We start from the raw sequence: 14107 nt of genomic DNA on the forward strand, positions 1-14107 counted from the left end.
GAAAGAGATAATGAAAGTGATGATGTGGAGAGCAATCTGTTATTACCTGCTGGAATTGCACTTCGATGGGTTACTTTCCTTCTCAAAATCTACAGAGCTGAGGACATTCCACAAAGTACCTAGCTTCTTATTACTGGTCCATTGGTGTATTTGATTACCATTAGAAATATTTGTGTTAGCTGTTCAGAAAAAATCCTTGAACATAAAAACATCTTGAGTGCATCGCGTAGCCGATTTCAGGTCGTTTGGTAATGCTCAATAAGTCTACTTAATTCTTGTAATGGATAATGTAATGTGATACCCATTAGATTAGTCACGTTCATCTGTTGCTGAGTGGGCCACGAAGCTTCTGGTAGTGGGAAAGGATCATCTTCTTTATCCCTTCTCCAATCACAGAAGTTACATGCAAGTGATTGCAAGTAACTAATATTCAAGTACATTTGATCTGCAGATAAGCTGAATGTTCTGTGCATGTCTAGCTTGAAGATAGAGTGCATGTGTCAACATCCCAATCCCTGCCTCCTTTCAAGAGGTTATCAGGCAGCTAGTTCCCTGCAGCCCTCTTCCAAGGCCATTTAGATCTTAGCAGATAAGCAGGACTGCTGATCCCCCTGCACCTCCCTTTTCCCAGCAATCCATTAACTCTTCATAGGTGCTCAGAGCAGAAGCTGTTTTGCAATGGGGGAGAGGCCACAGGACTGCTGAAATCAGTCAGGTGCTGCTGTGATGGCCAAGCTAGTTCTGTATTGCCAGCAACCTGCTCCTGAGTGGCCATAGGAAATAAGTAACTAGGAACTGGTTGTATCCCAGAAAGCTACGTGCAGTTTGTGGGCTATAAGTTCAGCACCATAAGCTTAAATAAACGGCCTTGGAGGGCTGAGGAGCTTATAAGCAGTTTGACATTAATGTGTGTAGTGAGATTATACTGATGTCAACCCTATATTGCTGAGACAAAGACTCTTTCATTATATGCCATATGTGTTTTCTGATAGAATATAGGTAGCTTTTTATCTCTTCTTAGCATAATTGCCTATATCTGTGACAATGAATGGCAGTATCTACTGATACATGCATAATGTTTTTCAAATACAATTATGACCCTAAATTCAGGAGCACATAAGGACTCCTTATGATGTTTGAAATGTTTGTATTCTTGAAATGGCTTCTAAGATCAAATTCTCCATTTTTTACCAGCAATAAATATTGTCCAGAATTCTGCTTATCAGATTAGATTTTACTGAGGTTTGTAATCTGGTTGATTTGGGTGGGATTGCTGTGGACAATTTATTTTTTTAGGATGAATAGATAAAAAAAATAAAATAATAATTTAAAAGCATAAACTTTAATTTTTAATTTGACACCTTTCCAGTGGATGATGCTTTTTCACAGACTGTCAAGGAAATATTTGGAGGAGAAGCAGACAAGAAAAACCTGGTAGACCCATTTGTAGAAGTTTCTTTTGCTGGGAAAAAGGTAATTTAGTAAATATCTGAATCTTTGCATTCTAGTCATAGTCTTGAGAACAGACTTCATATGCTAGGATAAATTTTTAAGTATACTGAAAATATGGAAATAACAAAGCATAAGCCCTAAAGTTTACTTCATCAGATGAGGGCACACTGCAAGGCACTACAGTAGAATGGGTGTAAAGCTGATGACTAATAAAAGGAATGTATGACTAAATGCTGCGAACAGATGCATGCCAGATTGCTTGCCTACCAGTTGTTCCTCATTGCTTCTAATACTGTTGATACAAATATTTCTGGACAGGTTAATTGCATTTGTACATTTTATTACTAATGTGCTCTTTACAATACCAAATGAGAACATAAGCACAATTGCACCACCTATAGTCATCGTTAGCCAATCTTTCTCCTTTTTTCCTTTTTTTTTTAAATTAGAAAAATGTCAGCTTTTATTAAGTTACATAGTCAGGCTGGCATGCCCAGTAATGTAGGGGATCTTCAGTAGATATGACTAGCAAATAATATACTCTAATTATATTCCAATATCTGCATAAGGCACACTGTGATGAAATAATTCCTTTATCTCATTTCTCTGCTGTGATACAAGAGCTCAGTACTAGTGTGAAAACACATTAAACTGTAGCTAGTGGAAATAATAGGCTTTAATAATTCAACTTAATTGTAGCCAATGGAAATAACAAGTAGAGTAACTCCAGTCTCAGGTTTAAACACTATTTCAAAATTTTCTTTTCCTTCCAATAGTCATTAATGTTGCATATACAGACTGGTTTAGCAGTATTTACCAACTGAAAACTAATGGCTTATTGCAGCATAAACCAATCAAGATTCATCATAACTACTACTCCTCATCTTACCAAACAGAATGTGATTTATCCTAAATCACAGCTAGCATATGCTTTTTTTTAATCTGTTTTATCTTTGATGTGCTGTATATTTGATTTTATTTTTTGCAGGTTTGCACAAATATAATTGAGAAAAACGCTAATCCAGAGTGGAATCAAATTATTTACCTTCAAATCAAGGTGAGGGATTTTTATCTTGTTTCTGTAGAAAACAACTATCTTTTTGGAACTCGGGGCATTATCATTACAGAGGTGAAATAAGTAATGGGTTATTTTATTTCAATTGTTTTCTTTTCAGTTTCCCTCTGTGTGTGAGAAAATAAAACTTGCAGTTGTTGACTGGTGAGTTACGACTTTTAATCAAAGTAGTAGACAAGAAAAATCATATTAAGGGAAGAAAGTCTAGTTCTATAGATGTTGGGTATCTATCAGTCTATGACCATATTTAAGCAAGAGTTTAAGTATTTTCCTTCATGGTTTCTTCACAAGAGACCTGGTTAATGTAACTTGAGAGTGTTGTTAATTTTGCGCAGTGGTGTAAGGGTCAGGTGACTTCTTCATGATGCAGCCCACATTTGTAACTAAGCCATTACATCTGTGTAAGTAATATTAAAGCATTCCAGGTGATATAAAATGTGTGTACGGGTAGCTTGCTTCTATGTAGGATGACCAGCATTATATTTCAATAAAATCTTTCCATTTTTATTTGTAGGGATCGTCTTACAAAAAATGATGTAGTAGGAACGACATATTTAAGTCTCTCAAAAATTGCTTCTTCAGGAGGAGAAGTTGAAGGTAATTGAGCAGTAAATAACTTATTATCTTCTCTTGCGTTGTGAGGAATAGCGAAGTTTGGTGTTCTAAGAAAGTATATTTTCCAATAGTTCCTCAGTTCTGTAGCAACAAAATTATCTGTTTCTAGAATTTTTAAAACAATGCTCCTAGAAAATATACCATCAGACTTTACTTTAAAAAGTATTCCAATTTTAATGTTTAAACCACATCATCATGGAAATAGCAGTAACTAATTAAATATTCAGTGTTTTGTTATACATATATAAAGTTAAGGAGTTAATTAAATTTATGAGTACTTTCCCAGATTCAGAATTGTGATATCACAATCTATCATGAGTAAGTTCCTAAATTTAGAAAACTATGTGATATCACAATCTATCATGAGTAAGATATACAAATTTACCAAGATATTTAATAAGACATTTAATTTAAAATCAACTGTTGTAAAAGTTCATTGGGCTCTAGTAGACCAGACTTCTTTTGCCACCTTGTAAGCGTATCTGTTTTTCCTCTGAGAAGAGAACTTAGAAGCTGGAGAATGTTCCTGAGTAGTTAGCCTACAGGAACACTCTAGAGCCACCTGCTCATTTCCTGTATACTACTAGGCTGTGTTCAAATGCTGGGAGAACTTGGATCAGTCTCTGCTCTCATCAGTAGCTTACTAGAAATGGGCATTGCATCTCATTGCACAAGTGCTCCAAATTACTACTTAGTAACCCTTATTTTAGTAGCTTCAATAAATGAAGATGTTCATTGCAATTCTGTGATCACAGACAGTGAACTTACATGCTTCTATCAGTATAGGTGACTGGATATGTAATTTCATATAAACTAAAAACTTCATTAACTGCAAAATTTAGTTAGGCAGGGTATGACATACCTAACATGTTGTACCCACTGGACAATACCTTTGTGATAAAAGTCTTCTTTACAGTATTATAAGGAACATTTATTGTGCTAAGACTTTGGGAAATACAGGAGGCAGGGGGGGACCTGTTACATTTATAGTCTAATATAATAATACGCTTATTTATTATTTCTTTGTGAATGATATTTATAAACTCCTTTTTATTCATACAGTTGAGCCAGCTCCATGACAAGGATTCTGCGTTAATTTGCCAGAAATCATTTTTAATGAACATAGTATGGCATATTAGTTGTCCATACAGAATTGTAAAGTTCATGGCTAAACAGGCTTAACATTTATTTATTGGACTATCTACAATAGGTTGAAGGACACTGGCTCAAAACTATTTGCATCATTGCCAAAATAAGAATCTAAGTTACTATTTTTCCTGTTGTGTTTATTAAATCCATATGATATGTAATTGTCTGAGACAGACCATTTTGTCCTTAAATTGATAACTATGTTGGGAGTTGTGGCTCTAATCCTGTAGTGACTTGAGCCAAGCATTTAACTTATCAGATGAAACTGTATTTTCAGTCACATAACTTCAAGTGTATAACACTGTCCTCTTAGAAGTATACTGCAGTTGAAGTAAGATTGCATGCAAACATTCTTTTCATATACCCTCCACACAACCAGAGACGAAAGAAAGGGTTACAGAAAAAGGCAATGGGAAATCAAAGACAGGAGGGTTGGGCTGGGAAAAATTCAGCTCTGGAGAGATCACTCCTGCCCACATAAGTGTGTAACGTGAACTGCTGCTGAGTCACAGATCATTTATACTTCAAATCCAGATACTTAGTAACTGAGAAGAATCTTGCTTGGATTCTCTCGGTACTGACACTGGAATAGCCATTTCCATGCAGATTATCTTCTCTGGAGGTCAATGCCATTCCTGAAGCCTGTTCTGGCTTCTAAAGGATTAGGAAACTGAACTAATCTATGGTCTTCAGTAAAGGAAGACATCCTAATGGGCCCTGAAATGTGGTGGTTTTCCTAAATGTTCTGAAAATTTTAAAATATTTTTTAAAATAGAATTTTATTTTGTGAGGAGGAGAACTAGGCAGAGCTGAAACAGAAGCATTAAAACAATATATTTTGTCAGCTACATGCTTTTTTTTTTTCTTCAGGGGTTTGTACAGGAAGCGATACTTTCATATTTTAGTTGGGAAGCAAGATTGTAGCCCACATGAACTTTATTTTCTCTTAGGCCTTCAACTTTATTTTAAAAGCAGATTGCTTTGTGTTGTACTTGTTTTTAAAATGCTATTGTCACTTGTCATGTAACTTCTTCTCTTTTCATAATGTAGAATTTTCATCTTCGGGAACAGGGGCTTCATCATATGAAGGTTTATATCTTTCTCTGCTACTGATTTTACTTTCCATTGCCCAAACTGATAAGTCCTACCTAAAAAAACCCCATCATCTTAAAAAGGCATTTTTTAATAATTAGTTGTGTAAAAAACTTCACCACTACGATTAAAGAGTATCAAACATAACTAACTGTATAAAACAGTTTTGGCACTGGAAGTGGTTTGGAAATATTTCTGTTTGGCTGGTGCTTCAAGCTATGTTTAGAATTGAGCATGCAATTGCTTCGATTATAAAGTGCTTGGTCTAACAATGGCTTGCAATTTTTAATCTAGCTGAGAGACTGCAACTGTATTTGCAGCTTCAGAGCCCTGCAGAAGTAAATAACTACCTAAAATAATTAATGCTGTTGTGCTTATGCTTAGCTAGCTCTATAAATAAAGTCTGAAAAATTAAATATGATTCTGTTAAAACCTGGAGAGATAGCTTTTTACATACTTGTCAATTTTGAAAGACTTTGTGGTAAATATTTATACAGTGAGAAATAAATACAATTGGAGTGCAGCTGAAAGGTAAAAGACATTCATCTGCATAAATACTTACTATCTTTCTTAATAAGTAATATTACATCAAAGGCTGAAATAATTTTTCTGAATTGCTTTCTGTAATATGGGATCATCACCCTTCTAAATACAAACAATTTAATTTTAAATGTAAAAAAACCTACAAAAATATTCTTTTTATTCCAGGTTTGGGAGGGCTTTTTTGTTTGTTTTGTTTTAAAATTTATATATGACATTTAATTTATTAGCAGCAGTAAGTCGTGAATATACCTTAAATCGAGTCATATTGAGATTTGATGTGAGCAGTTCAGTGTTAGACTATTTTAAAAATCAGATGGTATTCCATCAAGAATCTGAGTGATTTTCCATTCACATTTTTACCTATTTCTGATTCAGATGTAAGGATGTGAAAGTACCCAAATGAAACATAGAGAACTGCAAATCTTTATATTTTGCAGATTTTATATGACTTTGTGTTGACAGGAAATGACATCAACACATCGCATAATTTATATTCTCCATTTGTGTCACTCAGTGGTCACAGTGACCGAGTCACACAAGGCATAACCCTTTATTTTCACTTTCTTTCCTCACCCATCCTTTCTTATGATAAATGTTGCAGGTCACTGAAAGTGGTATCTGTTGCAAGGTTTAGAGCCCGATTCTCATCTTTTTTTATACCAGGATCATTTGTTCAAATACAAAAGCTAGGATACAAGAAGAAAAAGAATATAGAATCTTTCTTGTTTCCTCAAAACTATGCAGTAATTTTCTGCATGTGTATTGCTTACCTTGTTCTAGTTCTCTGCACTGCTCATCAGATTTATCATTCAGTAGCCTTGGCATATATTTGATTATTACTGAAAGAACAATTAAATCCTTTAAGTATAAATTTTAATTGGCTCCAGAATGAGCTTTTTAGAATCTCATTCATCTGATAAATTTGCAAGGCATGAATGCAAACCCAAAAGATAACAGCAGTAATATAACTGAGACTTCCTTATGTATATTTTTCTGCTAAAAACCAGAACACTGCTGAAAAATACAAAGTTATGACAGTAAGTGTTAGAAATGGAAATATGTTTTCAAGTTCTTAGATATCTTAAATACCTGAATATAGACAATAGCTTTGGTGTGCAGTTTCCTAGCTTAGTTACTGTAACTGACAAAAATATCTAAATCCCTATTAATATTTTTTAACTAGATTAAGACATTTGGAAGTATAATTTGTTAATCATGGGATAAGAATAATATACAAATTGGAGTTTATTGTGATCAGAATTAACTAAGATTTAACTGAGTTTGCAGTCTTTGTCTTGTATGAATTTCAGGTTACTGAAAAGGGAGTGTGAGAAACAATGCACTGTGGCAGTTATGATTAGAGTTTGCAGTAGTCTTATGTTCTAGCCTTAAGAATAACCACAGAAAAATTACACTAAAAATTAGAACAGTAGGATTAACTATGGTAAACAGTAGGGCTTTTCCCACTATGGTGTGTGTCTTATTTGTAGCTGTGCAGCTATAACAATGGCCTGTGCATTTAAATGATTGCAAATGTTGTTTTACTCAGTTTCATTTCTTTCTAGAAAATCTGTTTTCTGTTAACATAGAGTGTATTACTCTTTCACATAAATGAAAACCTGATATTTGGAATGGAGAAGAAATTCTGTTTATTCTGTGGGGTTTTTACTGCATGAAGTAGTATCTAGTAAATATTGTACATTGAAGGAGGAGGTTAGGATCAAGTACAATCATGACTGTAATTACTTTAAATTCATATAGTATACCCAGAGAATAAAGTGTTCTTACTTTACTAATAACTAACTAATACCTAACAATTGTTCTACTGTAATGTTAATAGTTTTTCTGGCTCTGAATGGTAATTAACAAAGATATATTGGTTATGTTTTCTGTTAGCAAACACTGGAGAAACTGAAGTTGGCTTTTTACCAACATTTGGGCCTTGTTACCTAAACTTTTATGGAAGTCCAAGAGAATACACTGGATTCCCAGACCCATATGATGAATTAAACTTCGGAAAGGTCAGTTTCTTTACTCATTGTTTTTAATAAAAGAATTAAACCCAATTGGTTTTAACAAATTAATGTTTGGAGTTTTTTGTTTCACATTACACTCCTTTTGGTGTTTCTTTTTGAATAATATTTTATATTTATGATTAAGAAGGAAGTACGATAATATTTTCCATTCTTATCAGGTTTTGTTTTAAAGGTGTTTTTGAAGGAGCAGCAGTGTTCTTGACGTTTTTCGCTATCTGTATCTCTGCATGCATTTGTATTTCTTATTTCCTTGTTTCTGTAAATATATATTATTTCACTTCCACAATTAATTAAAGCCAACTACTTTATTTCATTTGTTCAAATACGTACATCCATGCCTCCAAAGAAGTTCTTGGAGCACTTAAGTGAAGCCAGAATAATATGCAGCTAAGGAAAAAGTATGCTACTTTAGGAGAAATGTATAAAATTGGATTCAATGTATGATTATGTTGCAGGGAGAAGGAGTTGCTTACAGAGGGAGAATTCTGGTTGAACTATCTACAATACTTGAAAGCAAACCTGTTAACAACAGAAAGTTAGAGATGATTCCTAATGATGACTTACTGGTTGTTGAGGTAAGTCCTTGTTTTATTGTCAGTGTTGGTAATAGAGATGTGCCTCGGCTGGTCATTTTTTGAGAATGATCTAACTTACTGAAATGAAAAAATCTAGTTGAATCTCAGAGTTGGTTATTGATGATGTGGCTACAAAAATGTCATACCCTGGTAGCATGAAATATTAATTTGAAACATTTTATAATCTCAAATACAGTAATTTATTATATACATATCTATCGTGTTGGTAGCTTCTCACCAAAGCGGTAAAAGTAATAACATTTTTATTTCCATTTAAAAATTGCTGTTGTTTTCTATAGTTGTGGATCCTGCTTAACAAATACTGAAATGCAGCTAAAAAGTTTCTTCTTGTAGAAATACCAGCGCAGACGAAAGTTCTGCTTGGCTGCTGTGTTTCATTCTGCTACCATGCTGCAAGACACTGGTGAGCCTATCCAGTTTGAAGTTAGCATTGGTAACTATGGCAACAAGTTTGATACCACCTGTAAACCTTTGGCATCAACAACTCAGTACAGTCGTGCTGTTTTTGATGGTAAGGTTACTACTGGTATGGAGATAAAATAATGTAAAATTTTCTTTTTGAGGTGCTATTTTATGGCTTTGGAATGACAACAGTGACTGTACTAAAAATCATTGAAAAACATGACAGAAAAGATCATGTGTCTTTTCACAGCTTTTGAGATGAAGTTTCATTTATGGAATATATGCTGAAAAGCCTACAGAGGTTATTAAAGAAATTTTCACAGAATTCAGTGAAATCTTTTGACTGTGTACTAGATGTGCACAGGCAAGTTGGCAAGAAGGTATCTAAAAACTAAGGATTAAATAGGGAAAATACCCTTTGAACATTCTAATTTAGAATAAAATAAAAACTTGATTTTCAACCAGGTGTCAGGCAGCCTAGGAGAAAGCAGCCTAGCTAAATCACAGGGGAATATATTTTGGGTGTAACTTTTATTAACTGCAAACAGTAAGAGGGGTGTGTGTGTGTAGGGAGGGGTGTCTATGCATTAAATGAAGTAATCAGGTTTACTCTGGAAAATAAGTATTTGAATAATTTATTTCAGATATACGCTTAATATGCTATCTACATCAATAAGTTATGGGAAAAAAGAATGAACATGTTAACAGATAATTTATTGGAAAAAGTCCATTGGATATTGAAACAATTTGAAGTAAAATTTTACCATCCAACACACGCTGCACTGGCTGAAAAATACAAATCCTTTGGATGTACATGCTTGGAGTAGCTTGTATGTTTTTAATAAATTGTAGTACATAAATGAAATAAATACAGCAACTTGTGCAGTGTACAGTATGTATTCCTGCCATGAATTCTAACTCTAACATACAAATGTTTCACACCAGGTAATTATTATTACTACTTGCCATGGGCAAACACAAAGCCAGTTGTTACACTGACTTCCTTTTGGGAGGACATAAGTCATAGATTAGACCCTGTGAATGTGATCCTAAACATGGCTGAAAGACTGGTAAGACACTTAAGATATTTTTCTTGCTGATATGCTTTTATATTTATGTTTTTCACTTAGAGGTGTAATCAAAAAGTGACTTTTTGACGAAATTGTGGAACAGTTTTGTGAAAACTTTTCCCTTCTTTTATCCTACTCAAAATTAAGCATAGCTCAGTGTAACAAATGACACTATTATTCTTAGGTCTATATTCAGGCGAGGCCCAACGCACTCCTGCTTGAATCCCCACAGGGAGGAAGAGTCCTTGGTAGTCCTTGGTTAAGGGCATGTTAAGTTTGAAGAACTGTTACTTGCTTTGGAAGCTAGGTGCAATATCATGTATTGTTAAATACATTGAAAACATGGGAATAGTGCTGTTAAATATGAATCAAGTTTGAGCATCTGAGTCTTTTTTGATTTGGTCTTTATACATCCAAATAAATAAGTTAAAGTTTTGAATCTCGTATTGACCATATATACCACAATTGAAGCTAATAAATGCAAATCCTTTTCTTTTAAATTCCTCAGCAAACCAACTTAGCCACCTTAAAATCAGGAATGCAGGCTAAAATTTCTGAAAACCAGTTAGCTGAAATGTGGTTGAAGCTGGTTGATGAACTTACAGAAGATATGAGGTAAAAGTACCTTTTTTATCTCTTACATTATCATTCTAGGCCCGCTCAGAATCTTTTCTATTGCCTTTGCTAAGTCAGAAAACAAATCCTAAGCACAATAAAACTGATTACTCTTCTGAACTAGCCTGAGAGCTGGAATTCCAGAAGTCTCTGAAAGTAGTAAAACAGCATGGATATTGCCAATGAAGTCGCCTGTCTAGCTTTGTAATTCTCCCTTCCTTATCTTAGTCACTGACAGTAAAAAAACAGCATCTATTGAAAAAAATCTAAGGCAGGACTGTTCTGAAAATGTGATATTATGAATCTCTGCTGCTTTTCTACCATCTTGCCTTCTTTAGAATTGCTTATGTACCTTTTGTTTGCCCATCTTTCAATCTTATTTCTGAAACTGAAGAGGGAAGAAATTCTGTAATTTACTGATAAGCCCAGAATAAAATATTGAAAAGCTATTTAGATCTTAAGGGCCATTAAGATTATGTTTTTGAATAAGCCTTTAATCGACATGTCTGTATGTATTGGAGTGTTCAGAGAAGGCAATAGGAGTCAGCTTCTAAAGGAGAATAAGTTCTAAATAGGGAGGAAAGAATCATATGAGAAAGAGACATTAATAGAAGGAAACATCAAGCTGGGGAGAGACACTTGAAAAACATTAAACAGGTGGGTAGTGAAACAGCACAGGAAAAGGAAAATGAGCTAACAGTTATTATCCATTAGAGGAAATAACAGAGAACACGAAATGGGAGAACAAATTCACCGAGCTGCAGAGCTAATATGAGAGTGAACAAAGGGAAAAGCAAACAGTGGAGATCAGCGTATACTAGCAAAGAATTTTATGATAGAAAGCTTATGTCAAAATAAATAGTTTGATAGAATACCTGACTAGTAGTTTGATAGAATACCTGACTAGAATACTAGACTAGTAGTTTGATTGAATACCTGCTGTGGTCTGGAAGAAAACAGAAAGAACTGACATAGTTCAGGAAATCAAAATGTGAAGGGCAAACTATAGTCACATGGAGCCATCTAGTGAGTACAGGAACTTTAGGGTTTGTATCAATTATGTCAAGTAATCCTCCTGACACACATCTGCACTGTTATTAATTCAGTCTGTTATTTTGTAAAATATCTTATTACTCAACAATTATTGAGCAATAGCACCTAGATACATCAACCAAATTCTATTGTTCATAGGATATAATTCTCTTTATAGTTTTTTTTTCAGCAAACTTCTAAAAGTTCTGTCAAAGACATAATTCCCTGTATTGAATTCCTAAAACAGTTTTCCTTGCCATGCTAAAGTTTAAATGACTTAGGAGTTTGAGAGAGTTTTCAGTGCACTATTTAAAATAAGGTGACTTTCTGGAAGTTCTGATCTGGTGCGTTTGATTCATGTGTAAGTACTTGCACCCGGGGCAGGTGGCACTTGCATTCAGATTAGTAGGACTAAATACAGTGAAGGCGTACGTCAGTATCAAGGTCCTGCAGAATCAAAGCCCTTAGAAGTGCATAACTTGTCATTAAAAATAGGTCAGAGAAGAGTGGGTCTTCTCAAACTAGGCAGTGTCTGTGCAATTTATTTATTTATTTTTTTTAGTATCGTATTAAAGACCTCTAAGTGAACTCAGTTAAAGGACTATCCCTTTATCCCTAGTCACTGGTCTTTGAAAAGTCATCTTTTCCTCAAACACCCACCAACTCGAAAAAGCTCATTTTTCTTAGGCTCTACTGTGATGCTATAGGATTTTTTGGTTCCATTGAAGAGTTATTCTGCCCTCTGGTGACTCAGAAATTCTGTGTTACGGATCTCTCTTAAGAGTTCTTTGATGTTTTCATGCCAGAGGGTTAGATAACTCTAGTCATGGACACAAGCCGTATTTGTATATTGAGTTTCTGAGACTTTACAGTTTCCAGTGAAGGAAAGCAACCTAGTCTTGGTCTGAAGGCAGTGATTTCATCTTTCAGAGCACATTCTCAGGCAAGAATTTTCTATTTTGAATGTATTGGGAAATGAGTTTTGCTTCGTTTGGTTAGCAGCAATTAGACTAAAGCATACACCTCAAGCTATTCTACACTGTTGCTTGTTACATAACCACAGTCTTTCCCTTGCTTACTGTAAACACTTTGTCAGGTGGAAATCTCTGCAGAAAAGGTGCTATAGCACTATTCTGGTGGTTTTCAATCACAGGAAATAATAGCACCCAATCTGTTTTCACAGTATGCATACCTGTGTTTAGTGTGTGGCTAAATAAAATTCACTTGGATTATTAACCATAATAAATATTCTCTTTTCAGTAAACCATTTCCCCTCATAGAAGGCAGATCTAACATTACAGTCCTTGACACTCAGATTGAAAAACTGCGTTTGAAGTCTCTCAAACAGATTGGAGAAGCAGCAGCAAGGATGAGAAATGAAGCTACTGATGTGAAAGCCACTCTGACGGAAATTGAGGATTGGTTGGATAGATTAATGCAACTGAGCGAAGAGGTTAGTACTACATAATATGAGTGATTTGGTTAGTTTAGAGATAGCTGTCTGACACAAACTGGTGTAATGTTCACTGCTGATCAGGCAATATCCACTCTCCTTAGAACAGTCATTTTAGATGCTTTGAAAGTAAACATTTTTCTCTCTGTAATTATGATTTACTTAAATATAACATTCTAGAGTGTTAGCTGTCAGTGAATGCATGTTGGGAAATAACTACTCTGTGAATTGTAGAATAGACTCCATTCTGTTAAAGTGACAGTACTTTGTCCTTTCCTTCCAGATTTGCAAGTCATAGGACTGGTTCAGGGGCTGCAGGGTGTATGTTGTGTTTCCGCAGCTTGTTACCCGTAGTAATTGACTTCCAGCGTAGTTAAATCAGTTTGTATCTGTGTCTGTTTTCTTTTTTAAATGTTCAGCAACATTTTCAGTTTTTATTTATCTTGGTTATCTTGGAATTGGCTTTCACAACATTATTGAAAAGGTTTATTTTTTTCTTTCTCACTTTTGCTTTGAAAAGTTACTGATTTGGAGAAAAAAAAAAAAAAAGAGCAGTTAATTTGGCAGACTTACACCTTGCATAGAAGGGTATACACAAAGCTGCAAAAAGATAGTAGGCTGTTTCTGCCTTCTACTAAAAGGCTTATGGTGACATACCCCTAATGTGGAAGCACTACAAGCACTTAAATATGTTGCAGGTCAATCCAAAGCATTAACATTTGAGATCAGTCACTTTAGTCACCATACAGGAATTGAGGTTCAAAATGTGTCTAGAAAAATTGGCAAGAGATAGAAGAACTGAGATTTTTTTGATAGAACTTAGCTTTCCAACAGTCTTAATGGTATTTTAATGATTATTTCAGAACTCTATATTGTGTTACTTGCAAAGTAAAACAATTTTCTCTATTTGTCATAAATCCATTTTAGTTATGGATTCTAAGTGATAAATCCTTCAACATAAATCCTAATTTATGTTT

At 34.5% G+C, this 14107-nt stretch overlaps 1 protein-coding gene across 1 annotated transcript in view; it reads left to right on the plus strand.

Annotated features, from left to right (window-relative positions):
- MYOF (myoferlin) overlaps positions 1–14107 on the plus strand; it is a 67902-nt gene that overhangs the window by 26324 nt on the left and 27471 nt on the right. Inside the window, exons 12-23 of the mRNA XM_010011551.1 lie at positions 1–115; positions 1370–1473; positions 2441–2509; positions 2628–2671; positions 3042–3124; positions 5342–5380; positions 7823–7947; positions 8418–8537; positions 8892–9069; positions 9906–10030; positions 10539–10645; positions 12938–13130. The exon at positions 1–115 is cut by the window's left edge and continues 44 nt beyond it. Coding sequence (XP_010009853.1) covers positions 1–115; positions 1370–1473; positions 2441–2509; positions 2628–2671; positions 3042–3124; positions 5342–5380; positions 7823–7947; positions 8418–8537; positions 8892–9069; positions 9906–10030; positions 10539–10645; positions 12938–13130 — 1302 coding nt within the window. The remainder of the gene's footprint in view (positions 116–1369; positions 1474–2440; positions 2510–2627; positions 2672–3041; positions 3125–5341; positions 5381–7822; positions 7948–8417; positions 8538–8891; positions 9070–9905; positions 10031–10538; positions 10646–12937; positions 13131–14107) is intronic.

The sequence above is a fragment of the Nestor notabilis genome, unplaced genomic scaffold (assembly GCF_000696875.1).
Source record: "Nestor notabilis isolate BGI_N333 unplaced genomic scaffold, ASM69687v1 scaffold7373, whole genome shotgun sequence".
In the NCBI taxonomy this organism is placed as follows: Eukaryota; Metazoa; Chordata; class Aves; order Psittaciformes; family Psittacidae; genus Nestor; species Nestor notabilis.